At 40.1% G+C, this 19,459-nt stretch overlaps 1 protein-coding gene across 1 annotated transcript in view; it reads left to right on the top strand.

The window, feature by feature from the left end:
- Nucleotides 1-693: 693 nt before the first annotated feature.
- ehbp1l1a (EH domain binding protein 1-like 1a) overlaps nt 694-19,459 on the top strand; it is a 47,641-nt gene continuing 28,875 nt past the window's right edge. The window contains exons 1-6 of the mRNA XM_046065171.1: nt 694-1,067; nt 11,792-11,849; nt 12,072-12,167; nt 12,303-12,356; nt 12,447-12,625; nt 12,790-12,929. Of these exons, the coding sequence (XP_045921127.1) occupies nt 964-1,067; nt 11,792-11,849; nt 12,072-12,167; nt 12,303-12,356; nt 12,447-12,625; nt 12,790-12,929 (631 nt within the window). The 5' untranslated portion in view covers nt 694-963. The remainder of the gene's footprint in view (nt 1,068-11,791; nt 11,850-12,071; nt 12,168-12,302; nt 12,357-12,446; nt 12,626-12,789; nt 12,930-19,459) is intronic.

The following is a 19,459-nucleotide window of genomic DNA, read 5'->3' as shown; positions in this document are numbered from 1 at the left end:
ATTAAAAATTAAATAAAATATCTTTTAAATTTGGTAATTGTTTGAGTTAACAAATGAAATAATACATGAACTAAACTTTAATAATCACGTTCCTGGTTTCCTGATCAGTTCAATCTTATAACCATAATAAACCTATTAGTTTCTTTCCAAATGTCCAAACATGCACAGTCCAAAAAAATTCCTGCTACATTTAACTATTATTATAATAACATGTTTCATTTATGCCATTTAAGGGCATGGCCAAAGTTACCAAGGAGGACACTGAGAACATGTCCTCTGTATTTTTCTGGGAATTTGTAGGTTTTAGCAACATGGGGGGAGATTATATTCCATTTTCAATTTAAACACAACACAGACGTAGATTTAAGTAGTTTTACAATTCACGTTAATAAGATTAAGGTCAATACAAGGTAATAACATTCACACATTTTCAAACTCAGTCAAAATTTAATTTGACTTTAAGACCAACCGTTAGTGCTTCTTATCCCCTTTGATCAGTTCAAATGCCCTCCAAGTGCCCCACTGCTTATCTTAAATGCCTCTGGTGTAACTTGCAAAAAAACAATCCAGATGCTTTGAAAACGTATGTTCCATACAGCCGCTCAAAGTTCTGTCTACCATACACATTTTCCCGAAAACCTGCAGGCAACAAGGGCTTTATTTTGAAAGTCGTCCTCTTCGGTGTTCCGGCTCACCTGGTTTAGCTTGACTGCAGCTCTGACTTGAGGCGTGTGTTTGTTTTGTAGCGTATCTGCGGAGTGGACGCCGGTGGGTCACACACACACACACACACACACACACACCGCCGGAGAGGAGCTGTCAGCGGAGCAGGTACAACTTCTCCGTCTACGGTCCCCGGTGAGGACCCAGCAGAGGGACACGGGAGCGGGGGACACACAATTTACTTCGTATTAATGTCGGTTTATCTGGCCGAGAGAATTACCTGATACGTTACGTTTGACCATGACTTCGGTGTGGAAGCGACTCCAGAGGGTCGGGAAGAAAGCGGCCAAGTTCCAGTTTGCTGCTTCCTTTCAAGAACTTATGATAGAATGTACAAAGAAATGGTAAGTAACAGTAATAACACTTCTTACTAGCTAATAGGCTATGTGTAAATGTGTTGCGTTCGCTTAACACCCTAATGTGTTCTGCCCGAGTGTTAAAGGAACCGAGCGCCTTGTCCTGTAAGTAAGTTATGGGCACAGCAAGTGATGCCAGTCACAAATAAGAACATTCTCCTTCTCGGTGAAGTCATGTACGCCACAGAACAAAATGGCCTTTGAGGAATCATCCGGACCCTGTTCAGCTCACACTCTGTACGCAAACCAATGCTTTTGTCAATGAAATGTACCTATGATTGGGTCGCTTGTTATTCCATCATTATTACCGTTCGCCACGATGTAAACGGTGTTAGGGCGGTAGCGAATGTCTTTAAACTCTTTCTGAAAGTTAAGGCTTTTGATATAAAATAGCCTGTTTGGGAACCAACTTAAGCCTGTTATTGGTGGCGTTTTACGATTTGTCTTGGTTCTCCATTTAAGTTCCACGACCTACGCACCGTTGCGTGGTTTTAAATGACAATGTCAGAGTCCGTCTCAGGATTGTGCTTTTATATTTTAGAAGGATAATTTAACAATGTACCGGGAGCTTTATATCTTATGTTAATAATGCAGCCAAGTGAGTTTTTAAAATCAAAATATAGTGACACTCCTTCAGAGTGCACGCCCCATTACTTCCGCTTCTGCTTTTTCATATTGAGCCTATGAATTGTAAGTACAAGCTACATAGGCTCAATATGAAGAAGCACATGTGGTATAACAGCCTGTTAACTACGGCAGCCTGCTGGCATGCAAAAAAAACCTTATAGGAAAGAGTGATCATCTCTGGATCAACGGTTGGTGTCGGTGGTGCAGGTGGAGAAATGATGCGGTCATCCACACCATCAGCACCACAGGGCTGTAGCCAGGACATAGAGATAATAAGTTCAAATCCCCCCCACCCCCTCCATGTAAGGGGGCCCTGGGGTATATATTCTTCTTCCCTGTAATGCTATGCTGGAGGTCTCACCCCAGTTTTTTTTTGTGGCCCACCAAAATAGCAGAGCAAGTTGCGTTTGCGGTTCTTCAACCAGAAGAAGACTTTTGGTACTAAACAGTTTTTTGATACTTGGTACTTAACCCACATATTGGAAACACGACTACTGAAAGCCTCACACTGAATCTACTGTATGTCAGTCTTTTCAGCCTGCTCACAGTCAGATTAAATAGCAGGATACATGGATAACTTGTAGGGTTTGGAGCAAAATGTGTATAGATTAGGGCAGGGGTTTCCCAAGTCTGAGACTGGGGCCTCCCCTCAGACACAGCTTGGAAAAAGGCGCCTTCTCCCTCAGTATACTTGCTTAATTTTGCTCAAGTCTCGGATACCAAAGGAATCATCTTTATGTTATATGATCACATAGACAGGCAGAATTAAGACAAGACAGCCTGATATTGCTGTTTGACAGCTCAGACTACACCTAATACATAATAAAGGTCAGTCCTCTGGCATTTATTAATCTCTGGGAATGTGGGAAGAACTGTAAAAATCCCCAAAAGAATTATATCTCTGCACTATTCGACATCAACTTCTGATAATTAATGTAATAACTAATATAATAATTTTTTAACTGAGCCCCCCTTTGAAACCCTCTGGGTTAGGGTGTAGGTCAGAATCATACTGTAAATTATCATACACCGGAAGTCTGACTGTTTCAGTCTTGGCACTGCAGGAGTTCCTTTAATTCCATTATCATTACTCACGGTGCAGTCAGCATGTGTTTTCAATCCGCCAGCCCTGGCTTGTAAAGTGGCCTACCTTCCTGTCACTCTGTTCTGTACTTTTCAAGAGGTAGCAGCAACCTGTTCCTGCCCTTGGTAGAGCCTGTCGTAGAGGGTGTTTAGCACGTGGCTGCGTTGAGTGACATGTGGGTGCACTCACAGGTGACTAGTTGCTAGGTGGTTCAGAAGCCAGGCTTTGTTTGGCCTGCCTCAGCTCCACCAAACAGTATAGATGTAAGTTCTTTGGCACAACCCCTTTGCCCATTTTCGGATTAGCCAGAGTCAAGTACTGCCAAGATGGTGAACTGCTCTTCAGAAACCTATGGGTGACGCCACAGACAATACGTTCATGTTTTATACAGTCCATGGAAGTATATGGAAGTGAGAGTAGACTATAAGGTATATAGTACAATGGAATGTGTTCATGGTGTTGAAAATGTGTATTTTTTAAACGGGGTCAGGGGGGTTTTCCGAGTTGAGTGATGGGGGTGGGAAAAAATCTATTCACTTAAAGCTGCAGTCACCAACAACTGAACACTGAACAACTCAAAACCTTCTGTTTATCTCTGCTGCTCATATATTTTTTTTACATAAAAAATATGTAATAGTCAGTCAAAGATAATCATTGACATAATTTGACAATTACAGACAGTTGGTCAAGAGTATTATTTACTAAGGCAAATAATTGTTTTGGAAGAAAAACAAGGACCCATCTAACTATGTGCTCAAATCTTGAGGTAGTTACATCCTACAAATATCTGGGAAAATGGCTGGATAGCACTTTATATCACCTATGGCATTTTTCCATTGCAGATAGTTCCCCCTCAATGTCGCTGGTTGTTCAATATGACACCCCCCCCCGCGACCTGCACACACCAGATGTCTCTTAAGTTAAAACATTTCAGGATTACTCAGAATGTAAAGGCAGAATAGCGACAACATTAAAATCGAGATGAAAACAATAGACATCTATCTGTCAAAGTGCTTTACATATATGAGCAAGCGAATACAAATATAAAGAAGAAAAGAGATTAATTGAAATACTGTTCTCTCTCTTAATCTCATTTATTCTCTTGTGTCTGCTACATTGTATTTTTTGCCCCCCACTCTACCTGTACCATTTTAACCTCAGCCCTCTAGATGTTATGGCCTTGTCCGTCTAAATTTGTATCCCCCGCCCCCCTCCCCTCAAGAGGTTAACCCCCTCTTGCCAGCCCGTGCTTGTAAACAAGAAGTTGTTTTTAAGTGTCCTGCCTGGTTAAATAAAGGTTCAATTAAATAAAAACAAATAATTTATTTAACTTTAAATTATGATCACTTGCAAAAGACTTATAATAATACTAAGTACACTTTTGGTGTACTTCCATATCATAATATTGATCTTATCTAAGTTAAAATTTTGCTATAACAGTAAAAAATTCTACTCAGAACATTAAACTAAACTACTTCTAGAGCCCAGCCAATAAAATTTCCTGGCCAACACATATACTAGCTCATTGCAGCTATATCAGAGTATATGTCAACTGATGAATGACAAGAAATAGAAGCAAAATATCCTGCACAGTACATTTCTTGTTCAGTTTGCAACATAATTTAAGGAAATGAAACTGTTTATTTATGTTACTGTTACTTCTCTTAATTTTCACAATTTTAATTAAATTAAGTTAAACATTTTTATTTAGTGTCTCATTATAGTCTGAGTATTATTATTATTATTATTATTATTATTAATTGTAATCAGCCCTGACTTTTCATCAGTTTCTTTTCTTGTCTTGGCAGAATTTGACTTCCATAATTTTTCTAAATGATTGAGTTGAATAGAAATGAGACTAGAGCTCACATGCTGTCCAATGCTTATTGGCAAGTCCAGACCTTGAAGACCATCTGGCTGTATGTGACTGTTTAGTAAATGTTTAGATTTAATGTTTACAGTGGTTTTAAAAACCTGAGTCCTTCATTTCTTCAGCAACGTTAACCAGAGCAGCTCCTTGTGAGGCTGCGTCTGTGCATGTTCACCCTTTGTAAAACATCAGAGCATACAGCAGGGAGCTCCAGCCTGAACCCAGGTTTCATGTGTGCCATTTCATTAGAGTGTGTTAGGTGAATGGTTTATATCTTTTTTCATCTAGGATAGGCTCTGACTGACATGCAAGAACTGAAAAATTCACCCACTTTTAAAATAACTAATTATTTCACTCAATGTGCAGAGACATGGACATGAGAATTAGGGCTGCAACACCCCCTGAAACCAGGCATTATAAAAACCATTAGTTGATAATAAAAGAGGGATCCAGAGAGAGAGAAGAGAGAGCGTGTGACCATGGACTGTGATGAGTGTTGACATGATATCAAACCTTTCTTTGATCATGAAGCCTGACGTTCCTCTGCAGCTCTGTGGTTCATCAGTGAGGAGTCTCTGGTGTCTCTGTTAACAGACGTTGTCTCCTCTATGAAACATCTGGATCCTCACATTATTAGAAACTGTGATGAACTGGTCGTGGGTCACATCTCTCTTCCTCTTCGTCTCCTTCAGCTCTCATGCATTAGTTCCTGTGGTTGACTGTGTAGCTGCTGTGGCTGCTCTCACATACAGTGTGTTGGTGTTTGAGTTCTCTGGCTGCTGTAGTGTAAAATGTTCTCAAATTGTTGTCAAATAAGTTGTGCAGGCCATTGAAGTGAATATGAAAAACATGAATATCATTATCATTTAGTTTGGTTCTGAAACCAAGACCAAAACCGCAACACACCCACTCCCCAGACTGTTAAACTCTCATCACGGCTGTGTGTGTGTGTGTGTGTGTTTGTGTGTGTGAAAGGAGGGGGGGGGGTTAGTGGAGTATAGCGTATTTGTATTTCCTGAATCTGCTCCCTCTCCCTTCAGTTCCCTTCTTCCCACACTCACACCTAGCCTGGACCTCTGATCCCTCACTGCAAACACAGCGGCTTGCCCCGCCTCTTCCTGTCTCTCTCTCCCTCTGCTCTGCTGACTTTCTCCATCAGCAGTACGTTTTATAAAGTCACCTTGTTTAATAAACTCACCCGCAATTCTCAGCAGCTGGGGCGCCGCATGTAGATCGAAACCAACATGGTACCAAAGGACATCTGCACCAGTGTGTTCATTGTTTCTCCGTGTTTCGTAAAATAAAATATAGCCCAAGTCAAGTCTATATGTGGGAAACACTATATTTAAAGTTAGACCAGGCTGTAGACATATATTTTTTACACCTACACCTATTTTATTGTCTTCCAACTGTATGTGTCACGTGACTATTTTGGTCCAGTCAAGATCAAGTGTTCGTGCCTGTAAGTGAGACTAGTTTAAGTAAGCTGAGATTAATAATAATAATGATAATAATAATAATAATAATAATAATAATAATAATAATAATAATAATCATAATAATAATAATTGGAAAAAAAGTAAAGAAAGAAAATTTGAATTGTGGATTTGGAGTATTGTTACACAGTAAGCAAATTTGTTGTCATATAGCCTAACCTTCTCTCCGTAAGAAAATACAGAAAAAGAACAATGGTGATGATAATTATAGTAATATTAATGATAATAATAATAGGACTAGTAACAATAGTTGTTGTAGCAGAGGGTGTCGAGCAGGAACACGGGGGCAGCAGGTGACCCGCAGCCACAGATCCAGACTCCACAGCTCCAGAGCCAGAAAACCTGCAGGAAGTGATAGGAGGAGAGAGGAGAGGGACGAGAAAGCACAAGACTACCAGAAAGGGGAGAAGTTGTGTTAGTAACATGCAATAATGGGATGAGGTTGCATACAGAGGGAGAGAAAGTAGAGGAGAGAGGAGCTCAGTGCATCATGGGAAATCCCCCGGCAGTCTAGGCCTATAGCAGCATAACTAAGGGATGGTTCAGGACTCACCTGAGCCAGCCCTAACTATAAGCTTTATCAAAGAGGAAAGTCTTAAATGTGGAGATGGTGTCTGCCTCCTGAACCCAAACTGGAACCTGGTTCCACAGGAGAGGAGTTTGATAGCTGAACGCTCTGGCTCCTCGTCTACTTTTGGAGACTCTAGGAACCACAAGTAACCCTGCATTCTGGGAGCGCAGTGCTCTGGTGGGGTAGTAAGGTACTATGAGCTCTTTAAGATAAGATGGTGTCTGACCATTAAGAGCTTTGTAGGTAAGAAGAATGATTTTAAATTCTATTTTTTATTGTATTTGTTTACTGGAAGCCAATGCAAAGAAGCTAAAACAGGAGAAATATGATCTCTTTTCCTGGTTCCTGTCAGAACACGTGCTGCAGCATTCGGGATCAGCTGGATAGTCTTAACGGACTTATTCAGCCTGATAATAAAGAACTGCAATAATCCAGCCTTGTAGTAGCAAAAGTCTTGTCATCACAGTACGTTCATGCCTGTACAGAGACCTGTGGTCACTGAATGTATCTGGCAGCTAGCTCTAAGGCTGGAGAACGAACACTGGCATTGAATGTTTGATCAGATCTGGAAGTACTGGACTGCAGAGATGTGCTTGTGGAATGGATAAACTAAACGTCTCCAGCTGTGTCTCTGGTTGCCAGACACAGTCGCTGAGCACACGTTCTGGTATCTGTGTTGGCAAAATGCTTCCAAAACGGGCAGCCTTATTGTGACATTAACACTCCAGGACGCTGCACACTTTTAACTGCACACGGCTGTTGTGAATCATCAAATAACTGTAGAATGCTCTCTTTCAAAAACAGTTTTTCTTAACAAGAAGATAATGTTTTGAGTCCAGGCTGGCTCTTTAATATGTACAGAGGCAATCATGAAATATCTCTCTAAGCTAACCACGTTCTGACTCCAGACGAGACACCCCCACGCAGTCCCAAAAAGAAAGCTAATCATGAATTGAAAACCCCTGTGTGGTTATGCAGGGCCTTTAAAGATCAGCAAGAAACAAACTCATGTGTGACCCAAAGGGCGACATCACAGACAGTATGGCTGTGCTCTCTATAGTCTATGACAAGAATGTGTAAAATGTGGATCAGCAAGATGGGCTGTCTCCCTGAGCCAAAACCACCTCCATTGAAGTATCCAAGGGTTTGGACAGTCTGGGGACAACTATTTAGAAGTTGTATGATCAAACTATTCCCCTTGTATGGTAGAGATCAAACACCTTGTACTTCAAACTGATGAAGACAATGTCTGATGTGTGTGTTACGACACATATTCTATCTGGAGAAGTTGTACCGCTAACTTCTACACTACAGGAGCTAAAACAGTGTGCTCTATCTGCTGGTTAGCCTGTTGCAACAGCACAGGAACATGTCTGTGATAAATAGTGCAGCAGGTGTGGGATTGCTGCTAAGCCTCTGGGAAGTTCAGCATGGCAGATGTTGTCTATTTCTGTTCTCTCTCTTCAAATCTTCCACTCTCGCTCCTCTCTCTCTCACAACCGTTCTCACAAATGCACACAGTGGTCATGCAACATGAGAAGGAGGCGCAGGCCCACTCTCAGCTGTGTAACTCATGACTGTGACGCTACAACTCAAACTCACGGACTAACCCAAGAACTAAGAACAATAACAACAAACGCATGTGTATACATTTTCAGCTGAGGATTGCGGCTTACTTTTGATAGCCTTGAACTCAACAATCAATCAGGATTTCATTTAAATGCTTCTTTGTCCCTCGCTATTTTCTCTCTTATCATCCACTTTGCAAACAGCGCCATCACAATGACTTCATGTTCACTTGATCAGAGTGTCAAAATGTGCGACAGTAACAAATGTCCGTGCAAAACAGTACGCTCTATAGTTATATGGATTAAATGAAACATTGATGCAAAGAATTTGTGTCGATGCTTTTTAGTAATTGGATTTATCGATAAATCGTTTCAGCCCTACTCTTCATACAGTCTGCATTAACAACATGCACCTTGGCTAAACTGATAATCTCACCTCCAAAGCTCACCCAAACCACCAAAACACATCATACATGTCTCAAAAGAAACTTGTTCAACCATAACACTGGCAGGAATTCTCACTCACTTAAAAACATTGACAACAGGAAGCATTACATAAAAACTTTCACGTAAATCACTATTTCATTATGAAATCAGAATAACATTTTCACTTTATTGTCTGTATGTACTAAAGTGTAATGTAACAAGTTTGAATCAGAAAAGCATTCAGTATTTTTTCCATATCACTTCATATAGTAGGCTAAATTTCACTTCTGCAAAACAATTTTCTCAATTGTTTACACGCTCACACTGGTACTTGAGACACAGTGCCCACAACCTGTTATACATGTAGCAACCCCCTAAACCAAGTCTGCTAAATTACAGTTCTAAACAACACTTTTTTCAAAACACTATGCACATAGGCACAATAAAAATGAAGATTTTCTATATATTTCGGTCTGGTTGCTGCAAAAAAAAATAATAAGACACATTTATACAAAGTGACTTACAATATATATCAAAGGTTGCAAGCCTCAGGGGCAACTGGTGTCTTGCTCACGGACCCAATAGTGGAATCAAACACAGGTCTCTTACACCAAAATCATGTGTCTTATCCAGTGCACCATTGCCACCCACAGAGATGATCAGCTCCTTGTTTTGCTGACATTGAGCAGTAGGTTGTTAACGTGGCCTCACACATGATGGGGGAGCTCCTGCTTTGTAGCCTGTGATGTTTTTGATGGCCTGCCACATGTCTTTGGTGTTGTTGGTGTTGAGGTCTCTCTCCAGTCTCTGCTGATGTCTCCGCTTCGCCTCCTTGATGCCAGCTTTCAGTCTCGCTCTGGCGGTGCTGTAAGCTTCTTTATTACCCGACTGAAAAGCAGCTGTTTTGGCTCTGGAGAGAGCCCTCATCTCTCCGTTCATCCAGGCCTTCTGGTTGGGGAATGATTTTATCGTTTTAGTGATCACCACATCATCACCACATTTGCTGATGTATGATGTCACTGCTGATGTATATTCCTCAAGGTTGATGTGGCTCTTCTGGGCCGGCCTCTCTGAACACACTCCAGTCTGTGCTCCCAGAACAGTTCTGCAGAGCTGCTGTAGCCTCCTTTTAATCAGCTGGGTGTAAGTGGGCTGAAGAAGCAGTGAAACAGCAGTGGTCTGAAAAAACAAAATGGGGACTGGGGAGGGCTTTGTAGCTGCCAGGTATAGGTAGGTAGATTTTATTGTCACAATAATTAATGTATAACAACAATATTGCCAAAGCTACAAATAAATTACATAAGAACAATTAATTTCATACATTTCATTAAATAAGTAAATAAAACAGTTAAAGTTGTGTTTCTGTGTGTTAATAAAAAATGAAATAATAAAAAATATATAAAATATAAAATTTACGTAAAAATAAATATTAAAAATAAATAAAACAGTGTGTGTTAAAAAAAAATATTAAAATTTTAAATAAAATAAAATAAATAAATGAAACCGTAATGTGTGTTTGTGTCTGTGTGTTATTATAAGATAAAACCGTAAACGTGTGTGTGTGTGTCTATTAACAGACAAAAAAAAAAAAAAATTAATTAAACAAAAACAAAAACTAAAAAAATCTGTATCAAATGTGAATTCTCTGGGTAGATAGTATGGCTGACATCACAACATTAAAAATTCCATATCTATTCCACATTTCCTTTCACTGTTTTTTTTCCCTGACGATATTCTCTGAGCGATATAGATTCTCAGCAGATAGAATACGGTTATTATGTAACCCTGTTGAGCCGTACGTTAATGTCACAGAATGAAGCTGTACAGTAGCACAAACTGATTTGGCCAAAACCTAAAGTGATTTCGTTCATTATGGGGCAGTATCAGACCTAAATGTACTTTGAGTATCAAGCTGTCAAGTTAGAAATGAATAGGAGGCATTTAGAGTGTAGTGAGTGGTAAAAAACATTTGTAGTATACAAATATTAGAAGTGTCCCATTCACTTCTATGAACCCCTAACTGAAGACAAATTCAAGCGTGCGTTTCCTGTTTTGTTGCAATCTCTAACCGGCTCCAGCAAATTCCCATCAAAAACATGACATTGGATCCTTATTCTGGCCACACACACACACACACACACACACACACACACACACACACACACACACACACACACACACACACAGAGCTGTTTATCCTCAGGACTAACTCTCCATCACTGAGTTCTTGCTCACACAGTCACAGGATTTTCATTTTCTCCTGGTCGAGCGCTTGACCTCAATTTTCTGTACACACACAGATGTGTGTGTGTGTGTGTGTGTGTGTGTGTGTGCTTTTTGTCTTACTTTTGACAAACCAACATCTTTTGGGCCTGTGCTCTTCCTCAGACCCCATTATTAGATTAAATGAAACTAGATCTTAATTTACTGATTGGCAAGGTTATAATGGGATGTTACAATGATAGAACAATTGTAAGAGGACACAGACAAGAACAGAAAATTGACAAGAACACAGAATATCCATCCATCCATCCATCCATCATCAACTGCTTATCCTGTGTACAGGGTCGCGGGGGGCTGGAGCCAATCCCAGCTGACATCGGGCGAAAGGCGGGGTACACCCTGGACAGGTCGCGAATGAACACCAAATATGTATATCTGAAATCCTAATGGGGCTTAAAGTCCCATTGAAGATGGATCAAATGTATCAGTTCTGTGTTCTTTTGACCACAGTAGGAGCTCTAGGGATTGCAGTGTGGCTCAGTCCACCACTTTGGGCCAGACTAATGGATGGAATAGGCCCACTATTACATTTTGTACCAACATTTATGGTCCCCAGAGGATGAAACCTGACTTTTGTGAACCCCTGACTTTTCATGCAGTGCCAGCATGAGGTTTGTGGATGGGAGGGAAATATCTCAACAACAATCAGATGGATTCAGACATTCCTGTTACCAGTCTTTCAGAAACGTGTTTGCATATCTACCTGGGTGTGTTTGTTGATCACGTTGTACGCATGTGTTGGCTTGCTAGAAACATTAAAATTATTTGTGCTATTCTGTGTCTGCAGGCAGCCAGACAAGCTGAGAGTGGTGTGGATCAGGAGGAACAGACGTCACAGCACAAAGGTAATAAAGCAAAGCAGAATGAGACAAGATTCATTCAGAAGCATTCAGATTGCGATTAAGGAGAAGAAATGGCTAAAATGCTATGAAATATTTTCTGGACTTGGATGGTTCCAATAGGATAAACTTTATTTTAGTTTTGTATTTAAAGTGTGATGTGCAGAGGCAAAATTCCATTGGAAACCTAGGAAACTTGTTAACTTGTAAACTTATCTTTTCTGTCAGCTCCACAGCTGGCAGCCAGGGATCAAAAACCCCTACAGAGGCCTGGTGGTTTGGCAGGTTCCAGAGAGTTTAGACATCACTGTCACACTCTTCAAGGTAAGAAATCTCTATGTAGTTGTAGCTGATACATTATTTGGATTACAGATGGGAAATGCACAACTTAGGCTAGTTATTAATCTGGATGGGCAATGACATGGCTAAGGCATCAAGCAATGATTTGTCTGTCAACAGGAACCTACTGCAGAGGAGTTTGAAGACAAGGACTGGACTTTTGTCATTGAAAATGTGAGTCTGCTGGAGCAGCATTATGCCTACTTTTGATTTCATTTCCTTTACTTTTAACTGAAAAATACTCCATTGGTTTTGATTTATTAGGAGACGAAAGGCCGCAGGAAGGTGTTGGCATCAGCTGATGTCAATATGAAGAAGTTTGCCAGTGCCACATCAGCCCAGTATGATATAACTCTGAAGCTCAAACCGCTGTCTGTCAAAGTGGTGGAAGCCACGCTGAAACTGAACTTGTCTTGCATCTTTCTCAAAGAGGGCAAAGCCACGTAAGTCATCACCAAGGCAGCATATCGATGTAATTTACTGAAAGCAGTAAGTCCTTAAAGCTGTGTAGTTGTAATTTAAATCATTTGTTAAAACAAATATTGGACTAATATTGTTTTTTGAAGATCAGTACTGATATTTGTTTTGATTTTTCTGTTCTCCACAGTGATGAGGACATGCAGAGTTTGGCCAGTCTTATGAGTATGAAACAGAGTGACATTGGAAATCTGGATGACTTTAATGACAGTGATGATGAAGTCAGTGAGGAGAGGAGGACCAGCTTTGGAACTGGACAAGCTGTTACTGGTAAAACTGGGGACACACTTGGGAACCACTGGGGTGATAACACCAAATTAACATGCAATGCCAGTCTGAGAAGAAATCCTAAAGTGAGGCTTCAGATTAAACCAATACAGAGCCTAGGCCCCTTCTTCTGTAAATAACAGAAGCCTGGACAGAGACTTCATTGCTCATTACGTGGTTAACACTTTCTCTCACACACAGCAGCCCAGATGTGTGTGATACTGCAAAGTTTAAGTTTTAAAAGCCTGAAATAAACCAACAAAGACTACTGCTCAAGGAAAGACCGCAAATCCGCCCTTCATGGTATCATATTAATTATTATTTATCATGTCGTAATGACATTCATGCAGTGCGCAGCATAGTTTGTTTGGAAAACGTGTTTATTTTAGTGTGTTTACCTTATTAATATAATGTACATATGTGATTAAAAATAATGGTTGTTGGTAAATGAATTACTGACCCTCACAGAAGCATGATTAAGAGCTCAGACTCTCCTTCTGGACCGGAACTAGAACCCTGCTAGACTATGTGGACTATCAAACTGTACAATCCGTAAAAATGAACACACATGCAATACAACACGTATACCTGTATCGATAATTTTGTAAATATCCACTTTTTAAAAATGAATGGAGACACAATAGCCTACTGTAATAATACTTTTACTTTATTCACTGTACACACAGAGATTACACAGTTAGAAAAGGAGTTGGCAGCAGTGACTGATTTGCATTATCCAAAACATAAAAAAAAAGTCTGAATGCATGGGTCTTGGCATGTTCCATCAAAATATCTACCACTATCAATATTTGTACATCTAAATCACGCAAATTAGGATATTCCAACAGTGGCTGTGGTGAGGAGTAGTATCTTTATGTGGATAACTGTGTTAAATATCTCCCTGCTCCAAAACAGCTGATTCAAACTATCAACTCGTTATAAATCCTGAAGCTGCTTCAGTCAGCTGTGTTGAAGCAGGGAGAGATTAAATCATGCAGGACAGGGGGGAAACTTTCTTCAGGAAATGGTTGGGAAACACTGTCGTAGCACATAAACTTCAATTCAACTAAGATCATTTCATACAGCCAGCAAAGTCTTTGCACACTGTTTAACGTTAAATGTGAAAAGCTACACTGAACGGTCTAAACTATGTAGATTTTTAATTTATCTTCCTTTGGACAAATAACTAACCTGAGCGTCGTCAACATGTTAAGACAAATGCAAACCTATGCCCTTGCAAAATGCCTTACAAAAAACGAACACACTGTAGCTACATACAATGTATGAGTAGCTTACGTAAAAAAAGCTAATCCTGCTACTTCAGGAGCTAACGCGAGCCACCGTTGGCGTAGCCTAACGTTCCCTATGTAGAACGACAAATAACCTAACTTACACACATTCTGTAATTTGTGTGATTTAGATGTACAATATTAACATTGGTAGCTATTGATGGCGAACATACACCAAGAGCAATGCATTCATACTTTACTCAATGTTTTAGATAATGCTAACCATTTACCTACCACTGTTGCGATGTGTAGAGTAACTTAGCAGTAACTTAGAATGCATCACGTTATGTCCTGTGGGGACATAAAAAACTTACCGGCCTGACAGTGGAGGTGGGCTGACAGTGGAGAGCTGCAGTTGGACCCCTCTCGGAAACCGTGTCGAAAAAAAAATAAAAAATTCATCGAGAGTTGTGACTGAAGCTAACAGTTATGACATCACATTTGCAACTTTTGAGTTTGTGGTCTTTCTAATTATGTATTTTCACAGTCTTGTACTGTTTAGGGGCGTTAACATGTAGAAACATGCGCCACATGTAGAAAAGGACTTTCCCACAACAATATCATAGGAATCAGTATAATTAATCCTGGAAAAGACTTGCCTTGTGGGAGAGATTTTTTGCCCCCCTTGTCAACCTCAGCTCTGTTTCAGCTGTGAGGAGTGAAAGGATTTCCCTTCTCATCTTTTTATTTCTCTTTGAACTGTTTTTCTCAAACTGCTGCTTCCTCTTTTGTTTCCTATTTAAGACTCAGTTCTCTTTGTGTTTATTCTGTCGGTCTGCTGTTCCTTTTTCTCTCTGTAACAGCTTCTGCCCCTTCTACCACAAGAGTATGTGATCTGGCTTGGAGGCCTGCAATTGAATCAGGCCTCACAGGTAACTTTCTGTTTCCTGATTTACGCTTCCACTCCCACCGTTGCATTCATAATGTTTCTTTAAAATTGTATTATTTGTATTGGCCAAATTAGCCTTGCAGAGTGTTAAGGCCATGAATTTTTTTGTATTAAAAACCTGCAATTTTTTGATTTTTCTGCTAGTTAGTCTCACTGTGTACTTTTGTTGTGTTGAAATCACATCTGAGTACGATAACTGACCATTTAAAAAAATCCACTCTTTCATCTCATTCCCCCCCGTTCTCCTCACTCCCGCTTTCCTTATGAGATGCTGCAAAACCTCATTCCCACACATCCACATTCAGCTGTACATCCTAATCTGTATTTAACTGCTCCTATCTCCCCCTCTACTTATTCATCTTTTCTTTCAATCCTTCATTTTATCTCTTTCTCCCCACTTTTAGCTTTATCCTGTCCATGCATTCATCTCCTTTCTTATCTTTCACCCAGTAACCTCAGAGATGCATTGGAAAACGTCCTCTGGCATTTCCTCCACCATCTCGGTTTCATCTCGTCCTCCTCTGCCTCAGCCCCCAGACCTCTCTGTTCCATCCTCTTTACACACACGACCATCAAGCACTACCCAGCAGGCTCGGCCCTCCGCCTATGCCTACTCATTGCCAGCCTTTACTCGCGCTCACCCTCCTGCACTTCCCAAAATCTTCCAGCCCAGGGCCGGAACAGGTATCAGTCAACAGATATTCCTTATGCTGTGTGGTCTCTTTAGGGGCAGCTTATTTTGGTAGATTGGTCAATTTTAGTAAATAATTGTGTAGTTCTAGTTCACACCACTCTGTATGGTTGCCAGCAATATTTTAATTCAAAGCATCCTGTTGCAGCAGTTGCAGGTCCATGTTTCAAAATTTCCTCTCTGCTCAATGTTGTTGTTTCGACATTTCAAGTTGTTGAACAGAAATTTCAGAATGAGAACTAGCTGAGTTGTAGCAACAAAAATTTTGACTTGATTTAATGACTAACACAATTTACTGAATGATAAGGGCAATGGACTACTTAATCTCCCATTATGAACCTCAGCTGCTCAGAGAACCAGGCCTTTATTTGGAACAGGCTTTTATGCCTAATTGTCTGTGTTTAAATATACTAACACTTTTTCAGAAATACTTTTTTTATTGAGGATTTTGTTGTGGTTGCTTCCATTTGCTGTTTTTTTTTTTGGTCACTGTTAAGAAACTCGATTTTTCACATATTCAAGCAGCTCAAATGACATTACGCCTACCAGCCCTGGTACTGGAAGCAAAACAGTAATACTGTCTGGTGGAAGTCGAAAAGAATTGATTGAAAAAAGAAGAAATGCTTTGTGCTTTAAAAAGTAGAAAAGGTAGAAATTTTTTTTTACTAAAAAGTAAAAGCTGAAAGTATGCAGAAGAATGTAGTCAATGTATGGAAGAAGAATTGCTACCTTTTGGGACTTTTATTATGAAAATTATATGAACGAACTCCAAGCTGGAGAAGGTGTGTGTGTGTGTGTGTGTTTGTGTGTAAGTATATTTAACTATTAAAAAAATATACACCTGGGCTGTTGGAATTAAGTAAAGAACAGGAATAAGCCCATGGCTTTAAACCATGGGGTCTGAAGTTTTGTAAAATGGCATACATTTCAACCAATAAGTCCAGTTAGGGAACAAGGGAATGAAAATCATTTCTCTGCCAAGCATCAGGAATTGAAAATGAAAATTTTAAATTCCTTATCCAGGCCTAGTCATTTTTGACATAAGTATACATGTGCAATTTCTTACATTATTGTTTGGTTTGTACAGCAGTAGTGCATAGTCACAGTTAATTTGTCTATAGAAAAGCTTGTGGACTGTAAGTTGGGCTTTCCAATTTTACTTTACTGCTTCTTTAAATGCATACAGATACATTTAAACACATTTGTATGTGTTTTATTCACATGTTACCTTTGCACATCCATGACAAAATGGCTAGACTGAGCCTTATCATTGTGTTACTGTTTAGAAGCTTTTCAAATAAAATAGCTGTTGGCTCAAATTTTAGCTAATGACCTGATAATGTTTAGGGAATATGAATACTAGTCTGTGGTGTTAGCTACAGAGCTGGAGTCAGGATGTCATTAACCTGGCTTAGCTTAAGGACTGGAATCAGGGGTAAACAGCTAGCCTGGCTGTGTCCAAAGTTCAAAAATACACTTTTCAACACCTCTAAAGCTCATGTGTACACAAATAGAAATGTAATAACAACAGTTTTTGGTTCTACAGGGACTTGTGTGCTGGAACTATTTCTTCGAGTGAAGATATGCTGTTAGACATATGCTTCCAGTGCTTCCGGTCTTTATGCTAAGCTAGGCTTACCACATCCTGATTTCAGCTCTATACTTAACACACACACATGAGAATGGCATCCATCATCTCATCTCACTCTTGGAAAGAAAGCGGATATGCATATTTCTCATTAACTGTTCCTTTGGTTGGCTATTGACATTCTGTTTATTTCTAGTTTCGCTCACCATTTTTCTGTCTTTTGGTTTGTCTCTCTGCTCTCCCCATTCCTCTTACTTTTCTGCCGCTTACTTTTCTTTCACTATCTTCTTAGTGCCCATTTCAGCTCCTCGAAGGCCCCATAGCTTCCACAGTGACAACTCTCCAGCTGAGGGCTTGGAAACCCAGGCTTTCTCTGTCTTCACCCCTTCTAAGGCCCTCTCCACCTCTTCTCTCTCCTCTTCACCCTCTGATCCATCTCTCCACCCTCCCGCTTTCTTTGATACCTCACAGACAGGTATTACATCACATCAGTTACAGTGGTTACTAATTTACATTGAAGTAGCCGAAGGCTTACAAAGTACAGTTCATATGATGCTATTTATTGATGTAAGGGATAATGCTGCACTCACGTTCAATAGAAAAGACAGATATGAGCTCCTGCTTTTATCTAATAATAAAAATCTAAAATCCCCTATATTCTGTTAGTCATTGTATGATCACTGTTATTAAAGTCTGGCAATTTACACTGTTGGAGAAAATATCTATTTGCAAGTCTACATGCTTTTAAACAATTTGTTTTTTAATAAAGCATAATCACAAGCTCATTTCTGTGTGAACAAAAGTGAAATGAAACCAACAAGTACTCCTAATTAAATGGCAAAATACATACATAATGTTTTCTGGTCCTCTACCCCTATTGACTGGTTGAAGCAGTTTGTCACTGCCTACCAAAACTGTAACAAATAACTGATCCAAAGAGATTTACCATACTGTAGGTCTGCACCGTTTCACAACATATGATAGTAATAGCATAATACTGGTAAGTGACTGCTGGTGTTTGAAATGGGACTGACAACCCCTAAAATAACAGTTGACAGCACTGCAACCAACTATTATTTTATTTGTTTGCAGCTTGTTAAAATTGAGGTACACTCTTTCAAATCTCAGTTTTGATGCAGCATTAGCAGTATGCTTGTGCGCCTCCATTTTTTATCATTACCCGCTTTTTCTTTTCTTGTCTTATTTCCGCCGGTCTCTCTCAGCCTGTCCCAGTGCCTGGAAAGCACAGAGTGTTCCTTCTTTTCCTTCTGTCCCCTCCTCCGCCTCATCTTCAGCTCCTCTCAGCTCCTTCCCTCCAATTCCTCCACTGCCTCCTGCTTCCAGACTGCCCAAAGCTCGCCTCACCTCTGTGAGGGAGCCAGGCTCTGCCCTCACCAGGCCCACAAGTCTGCCATCTGCCCCTGACACAGGTACAGGGACAGGAGGAGGTGTTTTAAGGTGTCAGAAGCTAGTAAACAGCTTTCAGTTCATTCACCTTTTACTCTACCTTTTTCTCTATCCCTCCATGTTTTATTCTTTTCCTCTTTTCCCCAGCTTCCTGGCAGAGTGAATGGAGGCCTCCTAAGTCTCAGGCCCCTCTAGCACAGCCTGCCCTCTCTCCTAAGTTTCTGCATCTCTCTGCCAACGATCCTGGACAGCCTGCAGTGCTGCAGAAAAAGCAGAAAATTGAGATGCCATGTAATGCTGCGCTAACTTTAACCCAACTCAAGCCTGACATCCTCCCCTGTTATTCAGCCTTGGCCTCTCTGTTGTACCCCTCTGCCCTTTCAATCATTTTCTCTGTACTTATCGAAACCCAGTGCCTCTTCTCCTGTTTGCTTTGGATTAACTGATATACAGCTTGGATTTATCCTCACTGATTCAGCTTTTAGATGAGTTTTAATAGAAGGTAGAATTTTACTGCCAATTTTACAACGACCAATCATAGTCAAAAGACATTAGATTGCGATTCTCATTGAATTCATATTTGCTTACATGCTGGATGTAAATCACTTTGCTGGAAATTCATGCTGTAAACAGTTGAGGAAGATGAGAAACATTCTATAGAACAATTTT

Source organism: Micropterus dolomieu, linkage group LG12, assembly GCF_021292245.1.
Source record: "Micropterus dolomieu isolate WLL.071019.BEF.003 ecotype Adirondacks linkage group LG12, ASM2129224v1, whole genome shotgun sequence".
In the NCBI taxonomy this organism is placed as follows: domain Eukaryota; kingdom Metazoa; phylum Chordata; class Actinopteri; order Centrarchiformes; family Centrarchidae; genus Micropterus; species Micropterus dolomieu.
Note: the sequence above shows the minus strand (reverse complement) of the source record. Positions and strands in the feature narration are given on the sequence as shown.